Source organism: Siniperca chuatsi, linkage group LG19 (assembly GCF_020085105.1).
Source record: "Siniperca chuatsi isolate FFG_IHB_CAS linkage group LG19, ASM2008510v1, whole genome shotgun sequence".
Lineage (NCBI taxonomy): Eukaryota > Metazoa > Chordata > Actinopteri > Centrarchiformes > Sinipercidae > Siniperca > Siniperca chuatsi.
Window position 1 is genome coordinate 24,922,221 of NC_058060.1, and position 27,377 is coordinate 24,949,597.

Consider the following 27,377-nt stretch of genomic DNA (forward strand, 5'->3'; position numbering starts at 1 on the left):
GGAAACAGAGAGGAGGCGGAACAACAAGAGAGCAAAGTCTTCTCGGCCCAAACTGTACTGTGACCCCCGAACCGACCAATCAGAGAGCAGGAAACATGCAGAGTCAGCAGAGACACAATCCTGCTGCTGTGTGTGTGTGTGTGTGTGTGTGTGTGTGTGTGTGTGTGTGTGTGAGACGTCTGAGTCGCCAACAGCTGCTCAACTCAACATATCAGAGTACACACACACACACACACACACACACACACACACACACACACACACACACACAGAAAACACAACAGATAAATTTAGACAAAACACTTTACATGCTAAACATTGTACAAACATACTGTATATTGTATGTAGCAGCAGAAACAGCACGTGTACAGTACGAGTACTGGCTGTATTTATAAAAGCTGAATTCACCGAACTTCCAGTACCGACATTTTGAATCTGTTGCCGATCCAAGGCGGTGAGCGTGCATGAGAAATAAAATGCATTTAAAAATACTACTTTTATAGCTTTTATTTGTCAGGAACCGAGTCCAAAGAATATTTATCTCGTACAGAGAGAAGAGATGCTTTGTACCACACACAAACACATAGCAGCACTAATGAATCGTTATCAAACGCGTGACAATTTTATCGGATGCAGTATTTAGATAAAATCATCAACCATAATATTATATTATATTATATTATATTATATTATAAGAGCCAGTAGCGGCAGAAGTAGCAGTACTGATACACGCAGCCCTGCAGCCGAAATACTCTTATTATTATTATTATTATTATTAGTGGTAATAGTTGTGCCAGTAGCAGTAAAACAATATAAAAGAAGCAGTAAAAAGTGAAAGAGGAGCAGCAGTATTAATACAGCAGTACCGGTTGCAGTGTTTTCATGACTTTGTAAGGGACTCGGGGGCAAAGAGGAGCCGCGGGCCCCTACGCAGTCCTCCCGTGCTGGAACACAAACCTGCACCAGGCTTGTTGTGTGTCAATTTGTTTGTGGTAATTTGGCAAAACCACAAATGTGTTCAGGAATATGCAGCGTGTTGGCACAAAATAAACTTCATGAGGGTTTGAAAACTAGATTTGACACTTTGCCCCTGCGCTGTATATTTCCTGGAGTTTAATGGAAGCAGAAATTCACCACTACTGCAATCCTACAGTAGAAGTACTAACAGTAGCAAAAACAGTAACACAATGTACTAGTGTGACCCTCCTCCTCCTCCTCCTCCTCCTCCTCCTCGTCGTCTGACTGCCTGCAGTTCCTCTACATCACCACGGGGGGCGCTGTTGATCAGTCAGAGCTCACTTTTCACACTCTAACACATGCATCTGTGCACATATCAGTGTGTGAGTCAAACAACACAGACAACAGTTTGTACCCTCAGGAGGGAAAGAAGAAGACGACGAAGAGGAGGAAGGGAAGGAGAGATGTCTAACTTTAAATGGCCTGCGCTTTCCCTCAGAGGGGGAGAGGACGGAGGGAAAAGGAAAGAAGGAAGGAACGAAGGATTGAGGTCGTGGCAGAAGGATGAACTCAACTTTCTCAGACGGAAACGTCTCTTCCTCTGCTCGGCTCAAACATGCAGCAGCCTCCGAGAGCCAATCGCGGCTCGGCACACCGCTGCCAGCCCATAATAGGCTAATGGGATGCCTCGCCATGGCAACCAGGCCCAACGGCCTCACAACAGAGCAGACAGAGGGCCGAGAGAGGACGACTCATGTGATGCTGCTCTCTGGTTATCTCCGTCTGTGCTTCACTTTTTTCACTTTGTAAACTGAGAAATCAACAGCGAGAGTTTTTACTCTGCGTCTGAAGGTTTCTGTCGACGACGTGAAGACCAACTGTCGGTAGCTGACTAAGGATTTTATCCAAATTTAGCCTCAAACAGACGTCCGTTTTCATATTTAGCCTCACAAAACCTGGACAAAGTGTAACAAACACAAATGATGGCAACGGTTTATTTTACAGGTTTGTAAAATCCTAATAACCTCCCTACAAAGAACTACGCAACCTGGTATCAATTAAAGGGGAAATAGGAGCTTCTTCGAAAAAATCTAAATATTTATTACATATTAATTTATTGCTGTTAACTTTATTCTCCATATATGCTGCATAGTAACGCATGCCTGTGGAAAATGTGACATTTTTTGCACGTTCAGCTCATCTGCTGTGACTTTCGACGTTACTCTGGGAATTAGCTGAAATTATAATTGGTGCCACATTACTTTCTTTCTACCATCAGTTTTTTCTATCCAACTTAAAAAAAGGAAGGATGTTTTTTAGCTTTTAATCACAGCTGTACTTTCTGGCATACAACTGTCTAATAAAGCATATTTACCTGCTACTAATTTACATTTTAAAGATGTGTCTGATTAAATATGGGCTGATATTTGCTTACAGCAGATATACTGGTGTTGTTGTTGCAGGAAGTTTGCAGTAACTTAGAAACAGTTCGTCCATCGGTTCATGTTTTCATGTTAAAACCAGCTGATACGCTATTATTGGATTTTTTTAAACTCTCAAATATGAATTAAATCATTTGATTGACTGCAAGTAAGTTAAGTTTGGGAATGTGCGCTGCCGACACACAACATCGAGCCAAACATCCGTCCTGTGTCGAAACTTACATGCTGCATATTTCCTGAATGCGTGTTTAACCAAATGACCACTAACAGGTTGGTGAGCTTCAGCTGCTTCAACACGACGTTTTCTAAAACTCTGAATAAAGTTGATGTTTGGATGGAAAAAGCATCATCATCATCACTTCCTCTCTGAGTTTTTCCTCTCTGCGAGCATGGATGACGCCTCCAGGCCTTTATGCAAAGAGAAAAAAGAAAAAACTAGTTTCACATTTCAGGGATGATCTGCTGCAAAATGGATTCCCCCGCTGTATGCGACAGATTTTTATTTTCGGCCTCTGTTTCCTCCCCTCGTTCTCCTGCTGCATCTGAAGTTTTTTTCATACTCCATTTTTCTAAATTTGTCTCCTTAATTGGCAACAAACCAGGATGGGAATTCATCACACATGGAGGTTCAAATCTTCTGTTTTCCCCTCCTTCTTTCCATCCATCACCTCCATCTAACTCTCATCTCTTTCCTTCTTTTTGTTCCTCTCCGCCGGTCTCCCCCTCTCCCTCCCCTCCCTCTTTCTCTCCGCCTGTTTGAAGACAGTCGAGTAGGAAAATCTCACGTTTCACATTTCAAAGGATGCTCTGCTGCAAAATGGATTCCTCCTCTCTCTCCCTCCTCCCTCTGCTTCTCTTTTCCACTCTCCATCCACACAGGCCGCCTCTTTATTTTCCTACAGCAGCATGTGAAATCAGGCCTCCGAGAGAGAGAGACAGAAAAAAGCGGCTCAACATGTGGAGCTCAAGTTAGACTTTCCTGTTTTCCTCCCTCTGTATTTCTCTGGTTTGTCTCTGGTTTGCATTGTAAATTAGCACTAAATACAAAAAGGTGCAGGGCTTCATCTGCCATGTTCACAGTATTTTTTTTTGTTCTCTTTTATAATACTCGCAGGATTCTGAGAAAATGACGCAACCATTTCCAGGGTGTGTTGATGGAAGTCAGCATCCAGATCGTCGGCAGCCTGCAGGAGGCCGTGTTATTCCCTCAGTGCGAGTTCGGTTTGTCAGGGGAGAGTCACGCTACTGCAGAGACCCACGACACCGGACCGCCAACTTTCGGCGGGAGTTAAAGCTGCAGCAGGTGAGATCAGGACGTGAAGCTGCTGTCTGAATCACGACAACAGATCCCGTCAGGAATCTGGTTCCTAGTCGGCAAAATCTCCGAATTCATAAAGCTAATGATTCTCTCATCAAACCTTTTCTCTCTCTCCTCACTCTTTAATAGCAAAGAGCAATGAAATCAGCTGAAACTGCGGCTCCGCTCGGCTTTACGGAGCGTTAGAGTCACTTTCAGCTCGCTGTTCGTCTGCTGCTGCTCTGGTTCGCTCTCAGCTCTCAGAGCGTCGCTTCCAGAGAAGAAGCAGCTGTAAAAAGCCTCTGAACGCTACCTGCTCAGCAGCCAACAGCAGTCAGAGAGCAGCTGCTGAACATAGCGGAGCATCTAGCAGCTAAAGAGCCAGATGTTTCCCTCAGCAGCTGCTGGAGACCAAACACAGAGCGGACGGAGAGAAGACCGGACTGACGTCCATCAGGAGACACAGACACGCCTCCTGATGAAGCGTCACGTGACTCTGACACGCCTCCCGATGAAGCGTCATGTGACTCTGACACACCTCCTGACGAAGCGTCGTGTCGCTCCGTAGCTGCTGGAGGCGGAAACAAGCTGCTGTTTGATCACGAGTTCAACATGTCAACTTAAAAGGTGAAGACATGTCAGTGTTCAGTTCACAACTTGTTTCTGCTGAAGACAAGTGGCCCAAAAATCTGTTACTGCAGGTTTAAAGAGACATGAATACAAAAAAGTAAATAATATTTTTATATAAATCAATTAATTAGTCTCTGTCAACTACAGATGATTTAAGTCTTGTTTTTGATGCCTTTATATACTGCGTGCTGAAGCCAAACACACTTTTCCGTTCAGTTCCTGCTAACTTCCTCTTCAGCAGACGTTACCAACAGGAAGCAGGAGCTCTCGCTGCCAAACCCCCGGAAAAATGAGCACAAAAACAAATAGAGGAAAAAATTATTGAGAAAATTGCTGTGACATCTAACATCCAACAGATTTCTGTCTGTCTCTCAGCCTACAGTCATTCCTTCCTGCCCACTCCTCCTCATACCATCACCATGACTGAGAGAAAAGAGTCCGAGGAAGCACAAAACATTCGTCTTTTTGTCCCAAACAAACATGAACACGCTGCATGTTTCACGTTTCCAACCGTTTTTACTGCATTTCATTACAGCTAACCACTTTGCAAACCACGCTGCTGTGTTTCAGACATGTGAATGTACTTTTTCTACCAGTCCCTTCATTCCCTTCAAACATGAAAATCCATCGGAGAGCTCTTCAAACATCGTTGCCAAAGCTACAGTATCCTTATGAGGTAGTGCAGTGGATTTCACATCTCATGCAGGTTCCAACTGTCTGCTAATTTCATTACATACATGAACGCAAGTCAGTGGTCGCATCAACACTGGAAACGAAGAGCATATATAATCTGTAGTTACGCAGAGCAGTTTGGGTCTTTAAAAACGTCTAGACTGACTTTCTGTACAAACCAGAGCTGGTGGATTCAAAAATATACCAAAAGCTGACAGTAAAAAGTGATTTTCCCCCACTGACCCAGGGTTTCTGAGCTGCACAGCTCCCCCACTAACACACACACCAGAGTCTAAAGACTCCCAAAAGCTGCTCGCTAGTAGTTACGTTTCCACTAACATCAACGCTCGGGAACACAAATAAAATGTGAATCAGCTACTTCTATGTGCATTGCCTCGCTGATCCGTCGTGGATCCTGTGCCGTTTCTTCACCCTGCCAACTTTTCCACCTCAAAAACTTGTCTTCCTTTAGTTTGTGGTTTCAGTTCGTTTTGGGTGAAATGTACCAAGTGTTAGCGGACCATGATACACAAGACTGATCCTGTTACAGCACAGGGTTGTATAATCAGATGTTTTTTTAAGTTCCTTGCTACTCAAAATAAATTATATACAGTAGATCAGTGAAAAATAATAAGTCATGGTTTCACAAAACGTCTTTCTCGAGCCAAAGATCCTGCTGGATCTCTCCTCTGATTGGTCAAATTCTGTTTGTTTTGAAAATGTGACGTCATCTACACTCAACAGAGGCCAATGAAGGTCAGACAATTATTAATATGTAGGTTTATAGCACACACACACACACACACACACACACACACACACAGAGAACATCGTCCAGTCATTTATCAGTAAAGTCCAGCCTCCACCATCAAACTCAACGGTCCCTGCAGCTGTGTGTGTGTGTGTGTGTGTGTGTGTTTAAAGTTGTCTTCCCACTTCCTGTGTAATCCCCCACACACACACACACACACACACACACACACTCAGGACCAGTTTGGGTTTTGTGCTCCCATCACGGTTGACTGGGGACCGGGTTAAACGCTAACTTCCTCTGCCCGAGGTTACATGTGTGTGTGTGTGTGTGTGTGTGTTGTGCAGCCAGGCTACGTGCAACAACAAAAATTGAGCTTCACTTTGTTTTTAATTTGTTCTACTTGACTCGTTTTCGTTTACAGGGAGGGTCAGAGGTTAAAGGTCACGGCGGGAGAAGAACTTTAAATTGCATTTATTTAACGTGCAGCTTCACGTCTTTAAAACTTCCCCTGAGAATCAGAATCCGCAGCTTCGGCTCTGAACGAACAGGACGTGCAGGGCGCCCAGTGTGTGGGCGTACCTGTGCATGTTGCCGTTGGTGGTGAAGGTCTGTCCACAGATGTTACATTTGTAGGGTCTCTCCCCGCTGTGGACCAGCATGTGTCTGTCCAGCGACGAGGCCGAGCTCAGGCACTTCCCACAGATGCTGCAGGAGTGGTCCGTCGCTCCGGTGTCAGCGTTGTGCTGCAGAGAGGAAGTACGTCAACTTACACCAACTACAGAAGGAGAAGAACTACTACTGCGCGTTAAAAAAATAAATAAACAAACAGGACAAAAGGGAAACTGAACCAAGAAGGAACGGTGTCTCCATCCCTTATGTATCTGGACTGTCTGAAAAACTACAAAGGATCTTTAGACAGCACGATGTTCCTGTTTTCTTTAAACCAGGCAACACTTTAAGACAGAAACTCCTTCATATTAAGGACAAGTTACCCACACAGAAACAGAGCAATGTAGTTTATTCAATTCAATGCAGTGAGGAAAACTGCAAAGAACGGTACACAGGTGAGACCAAACAGCCACTTCACAAAAGACTTTATCAGCACAGACGACACGCTAACTCAGATTGCAGAGCGCCGTGCGTTTGCGTCTAAAAGCTACAAACCACACATTTGAAGACAGCGAGGTGAAGAGTCTAAGTAGAGAGAAGAGTTGGTTTGAAAGAGGAGTCAAGGAAGCCATTTTTGTGAAAAAAGAAAACCCCTCTTTGAACAGAAATGGTGGTCTGAGATTCAATCTGCCCAAAGTTTACCACAGTGTATTAGCACCGTGGTCAAGCCAATCACATGCTAATCAGGTACTTAACAGTGATGAGGGAGGTGCAGCCAGAAAACAATAGGCCTGATTACTGATTACTGGGCCATCATGGAAACTATTAGGTCAGTTTCAGGTGAAACTAGGCAGGTAAACAGCAGACACTCAGGTAGACTCCTTCCTGAGGGCGGGGCTTAAGCAACACAGAGTAGCTTAAATTTCTGAGTTCCCGTCCCATTTTTTCACAATTGAGAATGACTTCCGGATGGGAGCCGAAACGTCTTGATTCTGAAAACAGTGTCCAGATGACTACGACTGAAACCTTTTCTACGATGTTGCTACTCGTTATAAACACTTCACGTTTACTTATTATATCTTTGTGCTTAAAATTTACCTAACATCGTCATTCTGTTTCAACATCTATTGCATGTCTGTCCGTCCTGAAGAGGGGTTTCTTTCCACTAAATGATTTTGTGGAGTTCTTCCTTATCTGAACCGACAGTCGAAGGACAGAGGGTGAGCTTTGCTGTAAAGCTTGTGACCCACTGAGATGTATGCTGAATAAATAAAGGCCCCTTCACACTGTAGAAGTATTTTTAATCTTAATTTAACCAGAACACGTCCCTATTTTTTATGTAGTAACAGTAGTAGTGTAGTATTTACCTGTCTGATGTGCATGGTGAGGCTGTGTTGTGTTTGACAGTTCTTGTTACACAGCGGACAGATAAAAGCTGAGCTGTCGTCTTTGGTGTCCTGAAAAAAACAAAACAAAAAGAACGATATTCACATCAATAAAACAAACCAAGGTACGTTTTGAAGGTGTAAAAGCAGGTGAACTGAGTCCGTCTGTGTCTTTGTTACTCTGAATAATCCACAAACCTCACTGTCACCATGAACACACACACTGTAGTTTATTCTGACTCACACACACACACACACACACACACCGTCCTGCTGCCCCAAACACTCACTACAGCACCACATGTGGATTCATCCGCCGCTGAAAGTAGTCCCCAACAAATGCGATATTTCCTCCTGTTAGTCTGATTAAAACTACAGCGAGCAGCTGTTTTTTTAAAATAAATCTATATATCTGTGAGGTGTTTTTTAAAGATTCACGTCTCCAGCAGGAACCAATGGGCTCGGAGCTGAGAGCCGCGGACAGGAAGTGAGACGGTACTGACGTGTTGCTGGTTTGGGATCTGAAAAATACAGGATCAAAGTTAAACTGACTGTTCAGCCTCAGTGTGACCTGATGAGCTGATGTCACCTGATCTCTGATGTCACCTGAGTCACTGCAGAGCTGAGAGACTCCTCCCTGCTGCTCAATAACACACACACACACACACACACACACACACACATCCGCTCATACAGCCAGGGAAGCAGCACTTCCTTTTTACTGTTTCAGCCACAGGAAGTGATGACGCAGCGTGGAATGCTGCAGTGCATGGTGGGAGATGAGAGAAGAGAAATGTACCACAACGATGAGGCAAAAATGAAGAGAGGAGAGGAGACAAGGAGAGAAGAGGAGACAAGGAGAGGAGAGGAGACAAGAAGAGGAGAGGAGAGGAGACAAGGAGAGGAGACAAGGAGAGGAGAGGAGACAAGGAGAGGAGAGGAGACAAGGAGAGGAGACAAGGAGAGGAGAGGAGACAAGGAGAGGAGACAAGGAGAGGAGAGGAGACAAGGAGAGGAGACAAGGAGAGGAGACAGGGAGAGGAGACAGGGAGAGGAGACAAGGAGAGGAGACAGGGAGAGGAGAGGAGACAAGAAGAGGAGAGGAGACAAGGAGAGGAGAGGAGACAAGAAGAGGAGAGGAGACAAGAAGAGGAGAGGAGAGGAGACAAGGAGAGGAGAGGAGACAAGAAGAGGAGAGGAGACAAGGAGAGGAGAGGAGACAAGAAGAGGAGAGGAGACAAGGAGAGGAGAGGAAACAAGGTGAGGAGAGGAGAGGAGACAAGGAGAGGAGACAAGGAGAGGAGACAAGGAGAGGAGAGGAGACAAGGTGAGGAGAGGAGACAAGGAGAGGAGAGGAGACAAGGAGAGGAGAGGAGACAAGAAGAGGAGAGGAGACAAGGAGAGGAGAGGAAACAAGAAGAGGAGACATGGAGAGGAGAGGAAACAAGAAGAGGAGAGGAGACAAGGAGAGGAGAGGAGACAAGGAGAGGAGACAAGAAGAGGAGAGGAGACAAGGAGAGGAGAGGAGACAAGGAGAGGAGACAAGAAGAGGAGAGGAGACAAGGAGAGGAGAGGAGAGGAAACAAGAGAGGAGAGAGGAGAGAGGAGAGGAAACAAGGAGAGGAGAGGAGACAAGGAGAGGAGACTCAGATTAGAGCGAACTTGATTGGTGCTTCGGGCGGAGTACGAAGCTCAGAATAAGGAAGTAACTGAAAGAGCAGATTTAGTGTTAAGTTACTCTGTAAACCTGCAGCTTTTATCCACTTCATGAACTTCTCCATCTGCTGTAAACACCAACCGCTCGCTCTGAGCTGCCACACAGGAAGTGATGCGTGTCTCGTGTGTCTGGTTTGTTTGGAGCAACCAGAAGAGGAAGAGTGTGTGTGTGTGTGTGTGTGTGTGTGTGTGTGTGTGTGTGTGTACCTGGTTGCGTCGAGCGTTGCGGCTGGGCGGGGCTCTCATGGCTGCCGTGAGCGACTTGCTGGGGGAGGGGCTTAAATCAGAGAAGAAGAAAGCGTTAAAAAAACAACAACAACAACAACTAAATAATCTGTATTTTTTTGCTCTTGAATTAAATAACTGGGTTTCATGTAGTTTGTTTTTAGATTGAGATTTCTCCCTCTTGGTGCGTTCAGGGACGCTCCGACATTCGGGTTTTCAAACACGGCAGGTGAACAGAAACATTTTGAGCGACTGAACTGCCGTTAGCATTTTCACAGCTTCTCGGCGGCTAATTTCCCAGCTATCAGAGCGACCCTGAACGCATCAACGTGGAGTCAAAACGAGCCCTGCGTGCAGCACGTGATGGCGATATTATTGAGATTTAAGAAAGAAAGGTGACTCAGTGATGACATTGATCGGTTATCTATCGTGGTCTTCACCTCGGGGAGGGCCCGGCGGAGGAGTTAGCTGAGGTGACTCCACTCCCTCCTTCTCCATCTCCTCCACCATTGATGGTCCCTGCTGCTGACATCACAGCTGACATCATGGCGTTGATGGAGGACAGGTCTCCTCCTCCTTCAGCTCCCATGATTCCTCCTCCTCCTCCTCCTCCTCCTCCTCCTCGGTCTCCATTCTGTAGCTTCTCTCCTCCGCTCACTGCCTCCTCCATCACTCCGTTGATTGCTACGTCATGAAATTTGAGGTTGTAATTACAGGACTTTTTCTTGGGCTAAAATGTATTGAATTCTGAATGAGGTATTGTATGTACCTTTGAGGTTATTGTGTGTTTTCTCCTCTGTTAGCTCCGACTCTTCCTCGTTTATCTCCTCTCGCTGCTCCTCTATGGAGTTTTCCATGACTGCTGAAATATGGACAAACGACACAAACTTAAAAGTATATATTTGAGCACAACTGATGTTTCTCGCATATCAGTAAACAGAGACAGTATTAGCTGAAACATTTTATCAGTGACTACCAGTAACTTCGGCCCACAAATGATTCACCAAGCAAGACTTCATGTCAATGAAATCTCAATTTATAACCTTGCAACGTGTATTCAGATGGTAAGAGATGCTAGAAACAAAAGGGGACAAACGTTAAAGGTTGAACTTTTATTAAGTGCTGTAGGGAACCGCATTAAAGACCGGCTCCTGGTCCTTCTTGAAAGGTCTTAACTCATCTTCTACCAAGTGTTCTTGTAGGTCAACTGAGGACACGTTAAACGGGCACATTTTTCACTGGGAGGCTGGTGTGAAGGTTGAAGGCTAACTTAGAATAGCACAGGGCCTCCGAATGTTGGCTGCTGGCTCCTGTTAATTTCCCAGCCTGCATGTAACTAGAGTATCTGGTTTCACAGAGGAATACTCATCATTTAAAATACTTTTTTTTAATGCTACAGAAGTGCATTAAAATATTTCAAATCATGTCTATTAATGACTGAGCAGATAATGAAGGTTATAAAACTAGAAATGGACAGAAGAAGAAAAGCAGACGGGATGTAGTTTGACAAAATTTACTTCGTGAAGTCTTAAATTCAGATCATTTCTGCATTTCCCACACTCTTTAAAGGACTATAACACAGCGTTATTGCCCTCAACTCTTTGATAACATCATCCATAGCTGCTCCCCGCGTCACCCTTTTAGTTTCGGATTTATTTTGACAGCGCGAACACGGATGAAGATGTGATGTGAGACAGCAGCCGTGACCTTTGATCTATAAGAGAAGGACGCTTGGCTCAGAGCCGACTGGACCAGAGGAGACAAAATGTGGAGTTTATAATCCTCACACCTGTCTCTACACATGGCCGAGAGACACAGAGACGCACAGGAGAGAGAGAGAGAGAGAGAGACAGAAATGTCTTTTTCTTGTGTAATCAGAGACGAGATACACAAGGAGTGTTTTTGAGGGAATGAATTTCAAGAAATGATGCGATCTAGAAGAGATGGAGGGAAAAGAGGGAGGATGATGGAGGAGAGGGGGAACGAAAAGAAAAAGGGTTGTTTTTTTATCCTCAGAGAGGAGAAGAGAAGAAGAGAGCTAATTACTGTTTCCTGTTTGGCAGCCCCCACAGGAAGACGCTCTCCAGAGCTGGCCACTTCCTCCTCCAGCTCAGAGAGAGGCCTTGTGTGTGTGTGTGTGTGTGTGTGTGTGTGTGTGTGTGTGTGTGTGTGTGTGTGTGTGTGTGTGTGTTGGAGGGTGGGAGAGGGTGTTTCACATTCCACGTTTAAATAAAAACTAAGAGAGAGGGAAGAGAGAGAAGCAGAGCGCACACGAAAAGAGACGGCTCTAAAAATGATGAAAAGCTCAATGGAGTTTGGAATGAACACTTAAAAACTGGAGACGCTGCAGCAGTAAAGATGGAGAAAATGAAGATGGGAGTTGAAAAACGTACAAACAAAGTTGTAAAAACAAAGCAGCCTGGTTCTGAGCCGATCGAAGGTGTGAAAATACGACAGGAAAGAATAAGAAAACGCAAAGCTGGAAGTTAATTAATATGAAGTCCAACTGTGTGTACTAAAGCAGACACTGCTAAGTCTAAATTCAACAAAGTAACTGTGGACAAAATAAGACAGATCAGATATGGTTTGGGTTTGATATCATTTCAAAATGTGTTCAATACTAGTGCCGATACAAAACCCAAAGTTCAGTGCAGATATAAAAAATAAAACCAACGTACAGATTACTTTTTCACTGAACAGAAGAAGCCAAACTTTTCAAATGTGAAGAAAGCGTTGTCTCAAGTTAAGCAGCCGTACAAGAACCTAAAATTCGCTAAATTTTGGTTGTAATCTGGAACTATGTGATCAAAGAAAAAGTGAATCTGACCAGACATTCGATACCAGCTTTTGGTGCTACGGACACATTTTGGTTTTTAAAAAAAGTACTGAGGTTCGATATCCAGCACTAGATGTGGATTTTAAGTATTTAAACCATTTTTACAACTTTTTATTTAAATAAATGAGACGTGTGCAGACTTTGAATAAAAAGGTGTTAAACTCATTAAGTTAATATAACAGATGTGGGATATTTTACAAAACAGGTAATGTTCCCAAACAAATGAAGTGCATAAAAAATGTTGTCTGCTGTAGTTTTGATTGGTTATAACTGGATTTAGAAACATTCGAACATGTTTTCTTATTTTACTTTAGGACTTCTTTGAGAAGCAAAACAATTTCCCGATCAAAATTGACATTTTTCACATGGTATTTCTTTTTATTTTATTATTCCTTCCTCCGTGTACACATACTTGCATACTTACAACTAACACAACCCACACACACACACACACACACACACATCTATTTTAGTGAATTAAATTATAATTTCTTTATATTTTATTCTTTTTAAGTCTTTTTAAGTCTTTTGTTTTGCTGAATCCTGTTTTCCCCACACGGATCAATGAAGCCTCATCTAAACTTTAAAAAGTCAACTCTATTTCTTTAAAACCACGGTGGATGGTGACATTTTGGAAACACGAAAAAAGCCAAATTTATTTTAAATTAAATTAAATCAGCTGAATTTGCTAATTAGTTGCAATAATGCAGTTTTTTTAAATTTAGGTGCATCGAAACAAGATGGAGGAGGAGAACGAACGCAAAAGAAAAAGGAGAAGAGAAAGAAAGGATGAGGACGAGTGGAGCTCTGCGAGTGACTGGTGACAACTGGCAGAGTGTGTGTGTGTGTGTGTGTGTGTGTGTGTGTGTGTGTGTGTGTGTGTGTGTGTGTGTGTGTTGTGTTTCCACTGACCTCTCCTTGTATCACTGCTCTTACATGACAAACTGTAACATGGCCGTGGCAGGTGCACCGACACACACACACACACACACACACACATCTGAAGCTTAGCCCTGGATTGTTTTTTACATTAGCATCATTCGTCTTCAGCACACACACACACACACACACACACAGATACAGACGCTGTGATTGGCTAATGAAGTGCTCAGGCAGCACTTTTTTAACAGCCTGTTGAAACGAATGGCAACAGACGGCTGCAAGAGGAGGAGGAGGAGGAGGGTGAAGGATGGAGAGGAGGGGACGACAAGGAGAGAAAGAAGGGAGATTAGCTGTATTTAAAGAGGGACGGGGGGTACAGGAAGGAAAGAGGGATGGAAATAAAAGGATGGACGGAGGGAGGAAATAAAAGGAAAGATGGTGGATGAACAATAGAACAATAAAGGGAGGGAAAAGGAAGTAAGAAATGAAGAAACAAAAGAATGAAATAAGCATGATGAATAAGGATGGAAGGAAAAAATGAGGGAGGAATGAAATTTGTTGGTATCAAAATCAAAAGTCCTCTTTTCCGAACGTTTCAGGGTCACAGGAATATCACCGGACACCGTGAACTTTGACCTCCTTCACTTGTAGCTCAAATATAAAATCAAACTTCCTCTCAAAACGTGAAAAAAGAAATAACAAACAGACAGCTTTGAGCTAAATGCTAACGTCAGCATGCTAACATGCTGATGCTTAGCAGGTATAATGCTTACCACGTTCACCATCTTAGCGTTAGCGTGCTAACATTTGCTAATTAGCAGTAAACACAAAGTGCAGCTGAGGCTGATGGGAACTGGTTCTGCAGGTATGCGCGCGTTGGACGAATTTTGACCTGATGGTGGCGCTAGACGAAAGGTCAGAGGATCACCAGAGTTATTGCAGTCCATCCTGAGGGGAACGATGAGCCAACAGCTGTTTGTAATGATATTTCGGTGTGGATCACCTAACCGGCCATTACTGCCATCCATGCAGCAACGCCGCTAGCTAAAAACATTTTAAAACATCAAAAACTAAAAAGATAGGAAACTCAATATCTGGATCAATAACTATGAATCCCTCAGATTTGATCAAACCAACTCACAGTGTGTGTATGAGTGTGTATGAGTCTACGCTGTCCTGCACGTATACATGGATGAATTCACTGTGTGTGTGTGTGTGTGTGTGTGTGAGATAGCTGATGTTACTGCATCTGCTCACAGCCATCATTCTCACACTAGCTTACACACACACACACACACACACACACACACACACACACACACACACACACACACACACGCAGCGCTGACATGTGGACATTCTTGCACATCCATGCAAAAGCACAAACAACAAAAAAAACCCAAAAAAAGCTCCCCATGTGGGAGCCAGGGAGTAAATGGATGTATCTGCATGTGATGGAAAAGTTGTCTCTCTGTGCCAAAGTGCTGCAAACAAAGACCATCCCTGCCTCCTCTTCCTCCTCCTCTTCCTCCTTTTAACTTCCAAAACACATGTGAAGTCTCCTGTCTCCAAACAAAGACCCAGAGGCCGGACGCTGGAGAACATGGCCGTCAGAAACGTTATTACACTTCGTGGAAGGATGAACAACACGTGTGACCCCGACAGACGATGCCAAGACGGACATATTTTTTTTTTTACTTTTCACAGCAGCGAAACACAAACCAGCCCTGGCACTCAAACACCTTCTCACGGTTATTAGCATCGCCTGCGTTTAAAGAGGCTCAACGTCAAATAAAAGTAGGGAACTTTGCACGTTCCTAAGCAACTACTTGGGAACTAAAGTGTGGTTTTCGCATCTTGTGTTTTAAGTCTGTGCATTTCAGGTTTAATCTGCTGCGAGACAAACTTCCCTTCGGGGATGATAAAGTCAGGTTAAAGGTAACGAGGAACTATTAGACACCTGAAGTAGCACAGTAAGGAACTTATCCAGCGTTCATGTCATTCATGAGTTACCAGTAAACGCTTTGTGACCTGTAAATAGCCGTCGCATCAACATCCGAGTCCTAATTACGACAAGGAGACTCCGATATATCCGTCAAATAAAACCAAACAAACATGGACGCCTCACGGGTCTGTCGGTGAAATTCATTAAACCAACTGTTTCTATATTGTCTATTTAACCCTAAAGTTCTTTTCAGACGGGGAGCGAGTGGCGCGCCCAGTAATTCATTGTCAACGAGAGGCGAGCGGGTGCGATCCCGTGAAACTGTCGCGGCCGCGCTCGTCTCACGCGCACGCCCGCCCGCCTGCTGCCAGAGCCGAACTGTCTCGAACTTTTTTTTTTCCCTACGCGCCGCGAGCGTCGCTGCAGGAATGGATGCATCGGGTAACGCTACGTGAAAGGTTTCGCCGGCAGGGATACGGTAGTGAACAGAAGCCGTTGCCATGGTCACCGAGCACAGAGCGCCTGGCGTTTAACTCGCAGAGCGCTCGTCCGCCTGTATTCACGAGGAGCGCGGCGCAGCCCCCGCGGATCCGAGCGAGGACGCAGGCAGAGTGTCGCCTTTAACGCTGCTCTTCGGGAATCTTTCCCCCATCACTACCATCTATATAATATGACGCCAACAAAACATTAATGGCAGAGGAAAATAAAAATAATAATAATAATAATAATAATAACTAAAACAGTCCTGACTTATTATAAATCTTGAAACACGGCCACTTACCAAAAGAAGACAAGAGGAGCTGCGTTCAAGCTGTCATGCAGTCTTTGAAGCGTGTTAAAAAGTCAGTTTAACCTGTTCGCCAGTGACAGTTTACCGGTAACGCAACAGGAAGCACAAGTACTGTTGCCGCGGTTACCTGAAACTCTTGGAATCGTAGTTAAGCTGTTGACTGAAACCATCACCGACGTGTCCGGGAAAATGTCACCCGCCAGCCAAATCATAAAGCGACTAAAGCTACGACGACCAACAGAAAGTTAGTCAGCAAGTATTTTGATCTAATTTCATTTTACATTTTTTAATATTTTATCATTTAAGTAATTTTTTTAAACCTAAATTCTCTGCATCCAGCTTCTGAAACGTGTGTAATTGCTGGTTTTCTATGATGTAAAGCTAAATATCTTTGTGTTTTGGGGCAAATGGCTGGACAAAGCAAGCTATCCGAATGTCAATTTTAGCTTTTGTAAACTGTGATGTTAGTTTAAAAAAATTATTATTTTTTTTACTATTTTCTGACATTAATTTGGACCAATTGTTTAATCAAAAAAATACGTCAGCTTGTGAAATTAATCGTCAGTTGCAGCCCTAGAAATCAGTCTATGGAATCAACTTTAAAAAAATATATAGATTTAATTGTAGAAAACTTTATTTATTATATTACAAAAGGAGCCTCCTGCTAGGTAGTAAGGAATTAAGAAGGATAGGAGGAATCGCAATTAACAACATGTAAAAGTATGAAAAGATTTTCACAGATCGTGGAAACCAGTTTTTGGACGTGATGCGTTTTGGCATTTCCAAAATTGCCCTGACCTCGGCAGCGTTCGACTCGGCGCGCTCAGCTGGACACACATCACCTGTCCGGGGTGGAAAACACTTAACCAGCAGCTTGCAGACAAATGCTATTACACTCCGTCTGTGGTTCGTAAATGAGTCGTCTCTAACAGATAGTTTTGACGGTTACCAGACGTCATTTTAATTAGATTTAGCGACAAAAACAACACAAAAACAACCTAGCTGAAGCGGTTTAGTTTCCCAACTCATTTCTCGCTCTCAGTCACACTGAGGTCAATGGTTTTACAACGTAAGCTCCTGCTGTGGGTGGCACCTGTGTGAAGATGTAACCCAGTGACAGTCAGCACAGAGGAGGAGGAGGAGGAGGGATGGTGGGAGGGGGGGCGGATGGATGAAGAGATGGATGAATGTGTGGGATGGAGGGAGAGTTGAAGGGCAGGAGTTGAAAAGCTTTCCCGTCACCTGAACCCCATAAATCCTCTGCGTCCCTGCCTCCTTTCATCTGACATGACAGCTGGGACATAAAACGTGGACAGCAGAGCCACAGCGGGGACGTGCTTCAAGTTTCTACGAGTAAAAACTCAATTCACGTCAGCTTCTGGATCATAAATGAAACTTTAAATGTATAAAAGTATCTTAACACAATTTTATTCTGTTTAAACATCTGACAAACCTTCTGAAATAACCCTGCTTTTACCTCGTAGCTGAGGAAGCTAACTAGCATCTCTGGCACAGAGCTAGCATCCCACACCAACCTACATGTACTATATTGTGTTAGCAGGCTACATAGCATGCTTCAGAAGCCTACCTCAGCTAGTTAGCATTAGGACTACAAACTAATCTTTTTGTATTCATTGAACTGATTGATCACTATGTTAACAAAAGGAAAACCATGCTATCAAAGTGCGTAAGCATGTTTAGCATGTAGATTGATTAGCATGAAGTTGTAACTGTCAACTTTTATTTGACTTAAACATTTAATCTAATATTAACATTTGAATAAACCAATATTCTTCCAGTCAGCTCCTCATTTTAATCAACCAAGTTATGCTAACTCTAACGCTAACTTAGCCGCATCTACTAAACTAGCATTGTGTGGCACTGATAGCTTCCTGAGAAACAGACGTTTCTTATTTTTTGGTGAGCTAAATGGCAACGGTTATACTCTGCTAGCTCTTTAACCCAGCGTTAGCAGTTAGCATTGCTGGATAGAATATATTTGTATCTTTAGAGGCTAACTAGCATTCTGTAGTAAGTCTGGGTGTAATGCTAGACATGTATAGGTGTATTTCTAGGTGTCGGGGCACAGAAAGCTCCGGCAGTGGCTCGGTTGTTTTCCGTTAGCTAAACCATGCTAGTCACGTTAGCCCCTGGATGTGAGTTTAAATGTTCATTTTGCCTAATAAATAACAAAAATGTCATCTTTTGCATCTATTTTTTTCCTGCTGTACCAAAAATGAACCAAAACAGTGTGCCGTCGCACCCTCAGTTGTAAGATAAGGAACGTTAGCAGCCTGAGTAGCCGGCTAGCATCATTTACAGCCCAACAAGGCAAAGAGCCAGAGGCAAACTGACAAAACTGACACCTGCTGTATAAAGCAAACAGCCCCGCAGGACTCACATCCTCAACTCTCTCTCTTCTTTCTGCTTTTAACTCTTCCTCTTTTTTTCTCCTAACCTTCTCCATTTATATTTATATCACTTTCTTTTTGCGAGGTGGGATATTTGTATGCGTGTCCTCCGAGGGTGTCAGCTAACAGTCTGTGTTTAGCTGTAGAGACACGAGGTGAGGGATGGAGGGATGTATGGGGGAGATAGATAGACGAGTGGGGGGGGGGAGGACAGGATCCGGTGGCCATATGTTGGCTATTTATCACCTCCTCCTAACTGTCGCTCTCTCTCTCCATCTATCCCTCTATTCATCTCATTCAAAATGGCTTCACACACATGCAGAGGTACAGTTCAACGACCCAAAGACACACAGGGAAAACCAGTCCAGTCCACTTTCTTTAAAACATACATCCACGCTTCATTAGCAAACAGTCAACAGTGCTGAGTTTACTTCTTAGCTGCAATTTAAACTACAATGACCAACAGCACGTGTAACTAACTTAAGGGTTAATTTATCTAAATATAATCCTAGGTAAAAAAAAATGGTTTCACCGGCAGCCTCTTTTGCTAAGTAACAGTTGAATTAGGCATCATTTTAAAACTGTATTCACCTTAAACCTGTATAAAACCAACAATGAATGACACATAAACATCTGAGGTTAATTTCATATTTAAGTTAGCCGTCATCCAACTAGAAAATAGGCTATTCTTGTCAACATCCAACTGGATATTACAAGTAATAAAAGCTAGTAAATGAGTAAAAAGTAAAGCTATTTATTTTTAAACATTATACGCAAGTATGAATTTGTCACTACACCTTTATTTATATTTACAGTGTCTGATGCGTGACATGAAATGTTTTTCATTGCTACACAATGGGACTGTTGAGTCTGAAGTTTTTATGCTAGGTTTAGTAAACCTTGCACTGCTGACGTAAAACTGGACCACGTGAACGTGAAGTCATTTAGAAAAATAATACATCCGAAGCTATTTAGGCAACGAGCCTACACATCTATTCAGTAATAGTTGTCAAAATAAATCTTAAGCTAGATATGGTAACTTTACGTTGGCAATCTTTGCAGCACTGACGTAAAACAGGGCTACATGAATATCAAGTAATTTACCAAATAGGCTAACTATGTAGCATTACAGAGAAGCACTGGTGCTAGCATCTGAAGCTAATTAGCCTACAAAAGCTATTTTCCTCCACCACTAACAGAATATTAATGCTGGCAGTTTAGTAACAGTATACACTGTTATTGTGAAATGGCAGCAACACTGACATTTAGGCTAACCAAGCTAAATTAGTTAGAAAACTAATGTTTATTTACTGGAGTTAAATATTTATATTGTATTTTTTTTAACAAGTTATTTAATGTTGGCCAAAAAAAAAAACACAAAACAGAACAAAGGGGATATTGTATCTGATGCTATTTATGCTAACTCTAGTGGTACAAAGTTTGCTAACCTATCATAAAACAAGGCCACATTAATATAAAGTCATTTTAACCAGGTAGGCTAACTGTGTACCATCACAAAGAAGTAGTGGTACTAGCAACTGAAGCTAATTATAATACATAAGCTATCTTTGCTCCACTGATGCTGGCAGCCAAAGCTAATTAGCTTAAGTCAGCTGGATCAACCATTTACCTGCAGCAGTTTCATCCAATTACGTTGCATTCCTAAAAAGGCAGCTTAAAATTCAACTGTGCAAAAAAATGTTTTTTTTTAGAATAAGTATAAATAAAGTGCTAAATCTGTGAATGAAAACTATTCAGGTGGTTTAACAATAGCTTAAATCATCCCAAAACAGAAACGACCACTCGAAGAGTCCTTTTTGTCTTTTATTTATGGCCAAAAGTATGCGGACACCTGAAAACTACAGTGCAAACATTGGGTGCAGCACTCGATGCTCGATGACATTACGACTAAACGTCCGAGATATGCCCCCACGCCTAAAACCAGACTCAACATGCCAAAATGGCTGCAGGAGATGGATTTTCTTTCCTCTCAAATCTGTTCTAGAAATCAAACTGATGCTGGTATTTCGGCCAATCAAACTATCTGGGAAGAAAACTGAAAGAATCGCTCTCTCTCTCTCTTTCTTTTATCTCTTTCTGTTTCTGTGTCTCGACCACAACAGGAAGCTCACACTCACGGGAGTCACAAGAGAGTGCTTTGCTGCTTCCCCATGCAAGTGTGTTCACAGCGAGAGAGATTGATGGGCATTCTCTCGCTCTCGCCTATTTAACCCCCCACCGGCGGCGCCCGTCCCCCCCTCCCTCCTCACACCACCATCTAACACTCAGCTGCCATTACCCATCCTCCACTGCTCTGCACTCCTGACGTCCCTCCTTCCTCCGCTCCCCTCGCAGCAAGCAGTACTTTGCCCTAACTTGTTAACGCACACTCATGAAACTAAACACAGAATATCCCAAGGCAAGATACAACGCTTTCTCTTTACGCCACATGGCCAAAAGTATGCGGACACCTGAGCATTGCAGCCACATGTGATGGTTGACTTTTGGAATCTGGCTGCGGGGATTTGCTCTCCTTCAGCCACAAGAGCACTGATGTTGTCCAATAAGGCTTCTTTCACACCAAACTGGGAAAACTATGCCTCTGTGGAGCTGGCTCTCTGCACGGGGGCACCGTCATGTTGAAACAGGAACGGGACAAACACAAACTGTTGACACAAAGCTGGAAGAACACTAGTGTCTAAAAAAAAAAGAAAGAAAAAGAAGCAGATTCCCAAACTGTTTTAAACGACTCGCGAAGATGCGGGTGAATAAGTAGGATGACGGTTTCAGTAACTTTGTTTTTCCAGTAAAGAACATTTATTCATAAACATGTATGAGCAGCCTGGAGTGTAATTATCAGAAGTAAACTGCTGTGTGATTCCAGGTTTTTACGCTAAATGATGTTCTTGTTAATGAAAAGTATTGGAGAACATGTCTGACAACTACAGCAGAAATGATAAATGTGCTGTAGAGCTGAAACTATTCGTTTATTAAGCGATTTGTAATAGAAAAACTAATCTTAATCAGCCACTTTGGTAATCGCTGTATGTAGAGCTGCAACTGATGATTAATTTCATTATCTGTTAATCTGCATATTATTTTCTCAATTAATTTCCAAGAGGCCAAGGTGACGTCTTAATATAAGTCTTGTCCAAAACTGTTCAAAACCCAGAGACATTAATTTATAATGACATAAAACAGAGAAAAGCAGATTGAACTCTGGGGTTTGTGGCATTTTTGCTTAAAAATGTCAAACAAGTTTCATTGGTACAAAAAAAAGAAGGGGCCCAAACCAGGAAAAACGCACCTGGATTTAAAGCGCACAGGTGGACAGGGGTGTCCACATACTTTTGGCCACATCTCGTCCTCCTTTCCCTCTCCATCTTTTGCAAAAAGTTAGAACCAAAAGTTTCTGTTAACTTTTGTTGCAAGAAGAAACGGTGCATGTGAGCAACCCCGACTCTCCCTCTGCTCATCCTCTCCCCCTCCTCCTCCTCCTCTTCCTCCCTTCTCTCTCTCTCTCTTGCATCATCTTGTCTTTCAGGCTCTTCCCTGCTGTGTGTGTGTGTGTGTGTGTGTGTGTGTGTGTGTGTGTGTGTGTGTGTGTGTGTGTGTGTGTGTGTGTGTGTTTTCCACCCTCCAGCTTGGTTACAGATTGACTGGCGTGTGTGTTTGCGGTGCAGTCGACACACACACACACACACACACACACACACACACACACACACACACACGGTGGAGTGGAGTTTAGACCCGACGTGATAAAGTGTTGAGATAGCATCGACGGTGTGTCAGCTCTACTGTACGGCATACCAGAGCCAGGAGGCCGAGGGGGAGGGGAGTGTCTCAGCCAACCACTGAACAGTCTGACTGTGGAAAATGTCTGCCAGCTCTCAGCCAATCAGGACGCAGATTCCTCTACTCGCTCTGTCTCTCTCAGATGAACAAACACACATTCATCCCGTCCGTCATTTTAACTCGTCTCCTCTTAGTTTGTACTTTATCTACAAACTTTCTTCATACACCAAAACTCACTAAATACATTGCTTTTTTTGTGTTGTTCTACTTTATGCTATTAGCATGTGTGTCTTTTTAGGATTTATTTCTCATTTTATGGCTAAAAAAAAAAAAGAATTGCCCTGAAAATGCATATTTTTATTTATTACTGTGTTTTATTATTTTGATAAATCGTTTGTTCTTTGTTAATTTGATTCTACTGATTTAAATCGCTTCGCAATCTTCCGCTCAGTTTGGGATTGCTGGTGCAAATAAGCTGCCGAGGCAACGCTGCACACTGAATATCCGCATGTCGACGGCTGTGCATTTACCGCGTACTGCTCAGCCCCGCAGCTACAAATGCAAACTGCAGTAAAATTAAGGCAATAAACAAATGTAAAATACAAAAACATTAACCGTGACAGGATGAGCACTGAGGAGGCCCCCCCCCAAAAAAAACTACTGACAAAAATGATCAAACTGAACCAGGAAGCAGCTGTTTTGGAGAAAAAGATGGGAGACGAAACAAATAGAGAACACAGGAAGTCACGTGCTTAAAGAACAACAAGACCTACATTGTAATCAGCTGATGAGAGTGAGTGATGCGATGCTGACAGGTGATCACATGACAAGGAGGCAGCGAGGAAGCGGCAGGTGATGCAGCGTTTTACAGGCGTGTGTGTCACAAACAGACTTTTGTGAAGCGGGTGGAAGTCGGAGGAAATGCTCAAGTATGAAAAGGGAGGGGGGAGGGGGGGGGGAGGGGTCAAAGGGCGGTGATGGAGGGATGACGGCCATGCTGCTGAATGAGGAAGAAGAGGGGATGGCGTGGCGCGACGTATCGGCAGCGAGGGATGGAAGAGACAGACAGACAGATGTGAAGAAGCACGGCAGGCAGAGCGATGAGGTGTGTCTGTTGTGTTCGACAGCTGGCAGGAGGGATGGAGGGATGGAGGGATGAATGAATGGAGGGAGGAGCATATTTACCCGTCCTTTTCGTAAAACGTTCGCTCGCTCGTGTCTCGGGGCGGGGCGGGAGGGGGCGGGGTTTGTTGTGTGTGTGTCTGCAACCACTGCTCACACTGCAGGGGGGAGAGCACAGAGAGACAGTCAGTGACACACACAAACACGCACAACAAAAACACACACAATGAATACACACAATATACTGTGCTGTACGATGCGAAGGCAAGCACGCACACGCACACACACACACACGAGAAACTATTTTAATACATAAACTCAGTACAAGTCATTACAAATCAAAGCATCTACAGCCCAGTTGCACTCGGCCGTGCGTTGTACCGGATTATTTTAGAAACAAATACATATATTACGTGCACATATTCACGTAACTTTTCACAGCACATAGCACTGTCCGTGACAGTTCGACACGACGCCAGCGCTCAGCGGGCTGAACGACGGGGTTTTTACTGGAGTAAATAAAAACAAAGTATCAGCAGTGAAACGTACTCTGTGACGTGAGAAAGTTGTTAAAAACACTACTTCGGCTTCTACTGTCTTTTGTTGTTCCCGCTTTCAGAAGACAAAGAAAAGGAAGAAAGATTCACACAGCTTTGGGAAAATCTATAAATGATTGTCACTGCCTTCAAGATGAAAAAGTGTTTTTGGGACAAAAAGACACATTTATCTTGCGTTGAGCGTAAAAGCTGAGTGTATAAAGTAACTCCGGCCGTCAGATAAATGTAGTAGGAGTGCAGAAAGGCTTTCCAACAGAACACCATTACTTATTTGTCAACGCTTTTCCAACATATGTAGGTATTAACGATTGTTAAGTGTAAGGTACAATATGTGGTAGAGTTCACTGGAAATCCTCTGCACGCGGATCATTTGTGCACATTAGTTAGTTGAAATTAGTCATTTGCACCGTCACATTAATCCAAACGCTGCTCATTTAGAGCACTGGGAGTAAAAAGCACAATACTTCCTGCTGAAGAGCAGTGGAGGTAGAAAATGGTACAAAATATACCCGCACATAAACGCATCAGCGCACACACAAAAACTGAATCCCTGCCTTAAAGTACAGAGGTCGATGGGTAGTGTGTGTGTGTGTGTGTGTGTGTGTCCCACTGTTCCTGTGCTGATACAATCACCCTGCCAGATAACAGAAACACAAACTGAACTGTGACGACGCCATGCAGGCCCAGAGTGACTCATTGCATCATGGGTAACGCAGAGATACCCGGTATCTGCTGCAGTATGTGAAGCAACGTCAGATAACAAGGAGACACTCGGGAGCAAAGAGGAGACGCTTGGCATCGACCGTATGTGGGCCGTCTGGCATAAAAACAAACGGAGGCGTCTTACAGTTGAGTCGAGCTTTTGTTTAGACATGTTTATGGAGTCTCGGCTTATTCGGAGTACACAATGAGGTGCCTGACATCTACAGAGGGGTTTAGAGTAGAAAAAGGGGGTTTTAAGAATGCGTTTTGGTTCTGAAAAAGAGGAGCCAGGCGTCTCAGGTGGAAGTAGTGACACAGCAGACATCGGCCATTATAATAAGCGAGGCAGGGGAGTCGATCCAGGACATCTGGGGTAAAACGAATGAGCTACCTGCAATCTAAGCAGGAGCCACCTGGCTGTGGGGCAGGGATGATACTTGAAATCATCACCACGATATAGGAATAACGGTATTTTCGGACACAGAGATGTATCAGTGTATCACAAGATTATCAAACTGATATTCAAATTAATTAAATGCATTACGGGACTGAACTCTTCAGATGCGAAAAACAAGGAAATCTATACATTTGATTCTATGTAATTACAGCGAACTCTGATGCTGATAATAACGGCAATAATCAGATTTATATGGTACTAATAATTCAGAGCTTTGGGGGGGAAATGATGTCTATGTCATTTAGGTGTTTACCTGACATCTTCATAGTGCTTCAGTGGTCGAAAAACAACTAGGATATCTCGCTTAGTGACATGTTCTTGCTTTAAAAATACATCATACAGGTGAAGAAAAGAAAAACAGGAAACTCTGCATATAAAGTCTGATGTCTAATAAAAAAGGTCTCTGTGGTTCATGTTTGGTTTTAAAACAACAACTTAAAAAAGAAGAAGAAACAAAAAAAGGTGATGTCCAGTGTAAACAGAAGCTTAGCTGAGCTAAAGACGGCGTGGCGCTGCTGATGTAGACGGGATGAACGCGACGCAGGATGGGGGCTGAGCATCAGTGCTGCACAAAGACGATAATCTGCTACTGTTAGACGGGACAAAGTGAGGTGGGGGGAGGAAGAGGAGAGGGAGAGACGTGATAAAAGACGATGGATGGATGGATGAGGGGGTGCAACAGGCTGCAAAGCTTGTGGATGTACAGTGGAAGTATTTATGGATGGATGGATGGATGATAGAGGGATGAGGAGGAAAGAGAGAGGGGGAAGGAGACAGAGAGAAAGATTAAGAGCTTAGAGGGCTGGTAAGACTAATTAGGAGGCAACTGAGGATGGACAGAGAGAAGAGGAGAGAGATGAAGAGGAGTAAGAGGTGATGGAAAAAAAAAAGAGGAGGAAAGAAAATGTCTACAGCCCCGTAACCAGTTTACGGAGTTACGTCTTTAATCAACTGCTCCAAAGCCAGAAATGTGACTAAGTGTGCTCCGTGAATCAGCCAGTTATCGCCAGGATGATTTAAAATCCTTAAGACTTTAAATAAAACCTGCTTCCCCCGTCCTGTCCTGAATCCGGAGCTTCAAAAACAGGTTTTGTAGCTGCTGCTGACGTGCTGTTGTCAGTGTTAATGGGCTGAGCATTGTAGGAGATAGAGGAGGTGTAAGCTGATACAGGGAGGTGCCGCAGCTCCCACCTAAACCAGGGTTTATCACCATGTTCTCCCTCCACCACACAAAGCTCCCACTAAGCCAGCAGCTAATGAGCTAGCTGCGTTCTGCTACAGACGCAGCCTGCTGCACTGTTTCCAGCTCTGTGGCGCTAAACAGCTCCAGATGCAGCTTAAAGCTACTGAAGCTGACAGAAGGAGCCGCTAACGCCTGACACGGGTTCAGACTTCACGTACACATACGAGACACGCACAGTAATAAATTTATGAGGAGCCGACGAGACTTCTGTGAAGACCTGAGCTGAACTTTGAGGCCATTTTTACACGTTTTAGTGCCTCGTTTTAAATCTTTAGTGATGCTAATGCCGCAGTGTGAAGCGTTGCAGGGGATTCATGCTGCTTTGAACAGGAATAGAAACTGAAAATAGTTGTAAAGTAGCACCAAAGTGTCAAAATGAATGTAGATAGCATCTGTGGCAATAGCAGTGTTACTGGCATTTAGCATTAGCATCGCAAATCAAGACAAATGTTTTCTGGACAAACTGCTGAAAGCATATATACTGAAACATAAACTGACTTGTTTTAACAGCTCGCTTGGATTGTTAGGAAAGTACTTTCAATTAAAGAAAGTTGGTTAATGCCACCGCTATCATCATCTTGTTCATTTGCACCTCCAAATGACGGTCGGCCTACATCAACAGAGCAGATTAAAGTGGAAACTTTCCATTTTTGGGACAAAAACTCAGATTAACATTCAGCCGTTCGCCGAGCGTGCTGGTAGACGCGGCTGATCTGAACATAAAGGAGGTGAAACCGCCATGCTCCTGCTCCGAAGCATCATTTCAAATAATCAAACATGGACATTAAAGCTGCTTATTGATCAAATATGCACCTGATAAACACTTATGCTGAGTACTACAGTGTGTGTGTGTGTGTGTGTGTGCAGCCTGCAACGTCTTCAAGATGTCCGCTGGGTTTAGTGGCCTTTTTATTTTATTTTATTTTATTTAACCACGATCGACTGCT

The 27,377-nt window shown here is 43.5% G+C and overlaps 2 protein-coding genes across 13 annotated transcripts in view; both read right to left on the reverse strand.

Moving 5' to 3' along the window:
• Positions 1-27,377, reverse strand: part of LOC122866462 (protein NLRC3-like) — an 876,731-nt gene that overhangs the window by 72,935 nt on the left and 776,419 nt on the right. The window lies entirely within an intron of this gene.
• rreb1a (ras responsive element binding protein 1a) overlaps positions 1-27,377 on the reverse strand; it is a 79,707-nt gene that overhangs the window by 21,353 nt on the left and 30,977 nt on the right. For 2 of the 8 annotated variants that reach the window (XM_044176129.1, XM_044176124.1), the window contains exons 2-7: positions 23,535-23,629; positions 10,457-10,546; positions 10,128-10,371; positions 9,670-9,739; positions 7,729-7,818; positions 6,332-6,495 (exon numbers count right to left, since the gene is read on the reverse strand). In XM_044176129.1, coding sequence (XP_044032064.1) covers positions 6,332-6,495; positions 7,729-7,818; positions 9,670-9,739; positions 10,128-10,371; positions 10,457-10,544 — 656 coding nt within the window. In that variant the 5' untranslated portion in view covers positions 10,545-10,546; positions 23,535-23,629. Of the gene's footprint in view, positions 1-6,331; positions 6,496-7,728; positions 7,819-9,669; positions 9,740-10,127; positions 10,372-10,456; positions 10,550-21,858; positions 21,950-23,534; positions 23,630-25,440; positions 25,563-27,377 lie in introns of those variants that run through there. The other 6 variants (XM_044176128.1, XM_044176123.1, XM_044176131.1 and 3 more) reach the window with 5 other exon arrangements.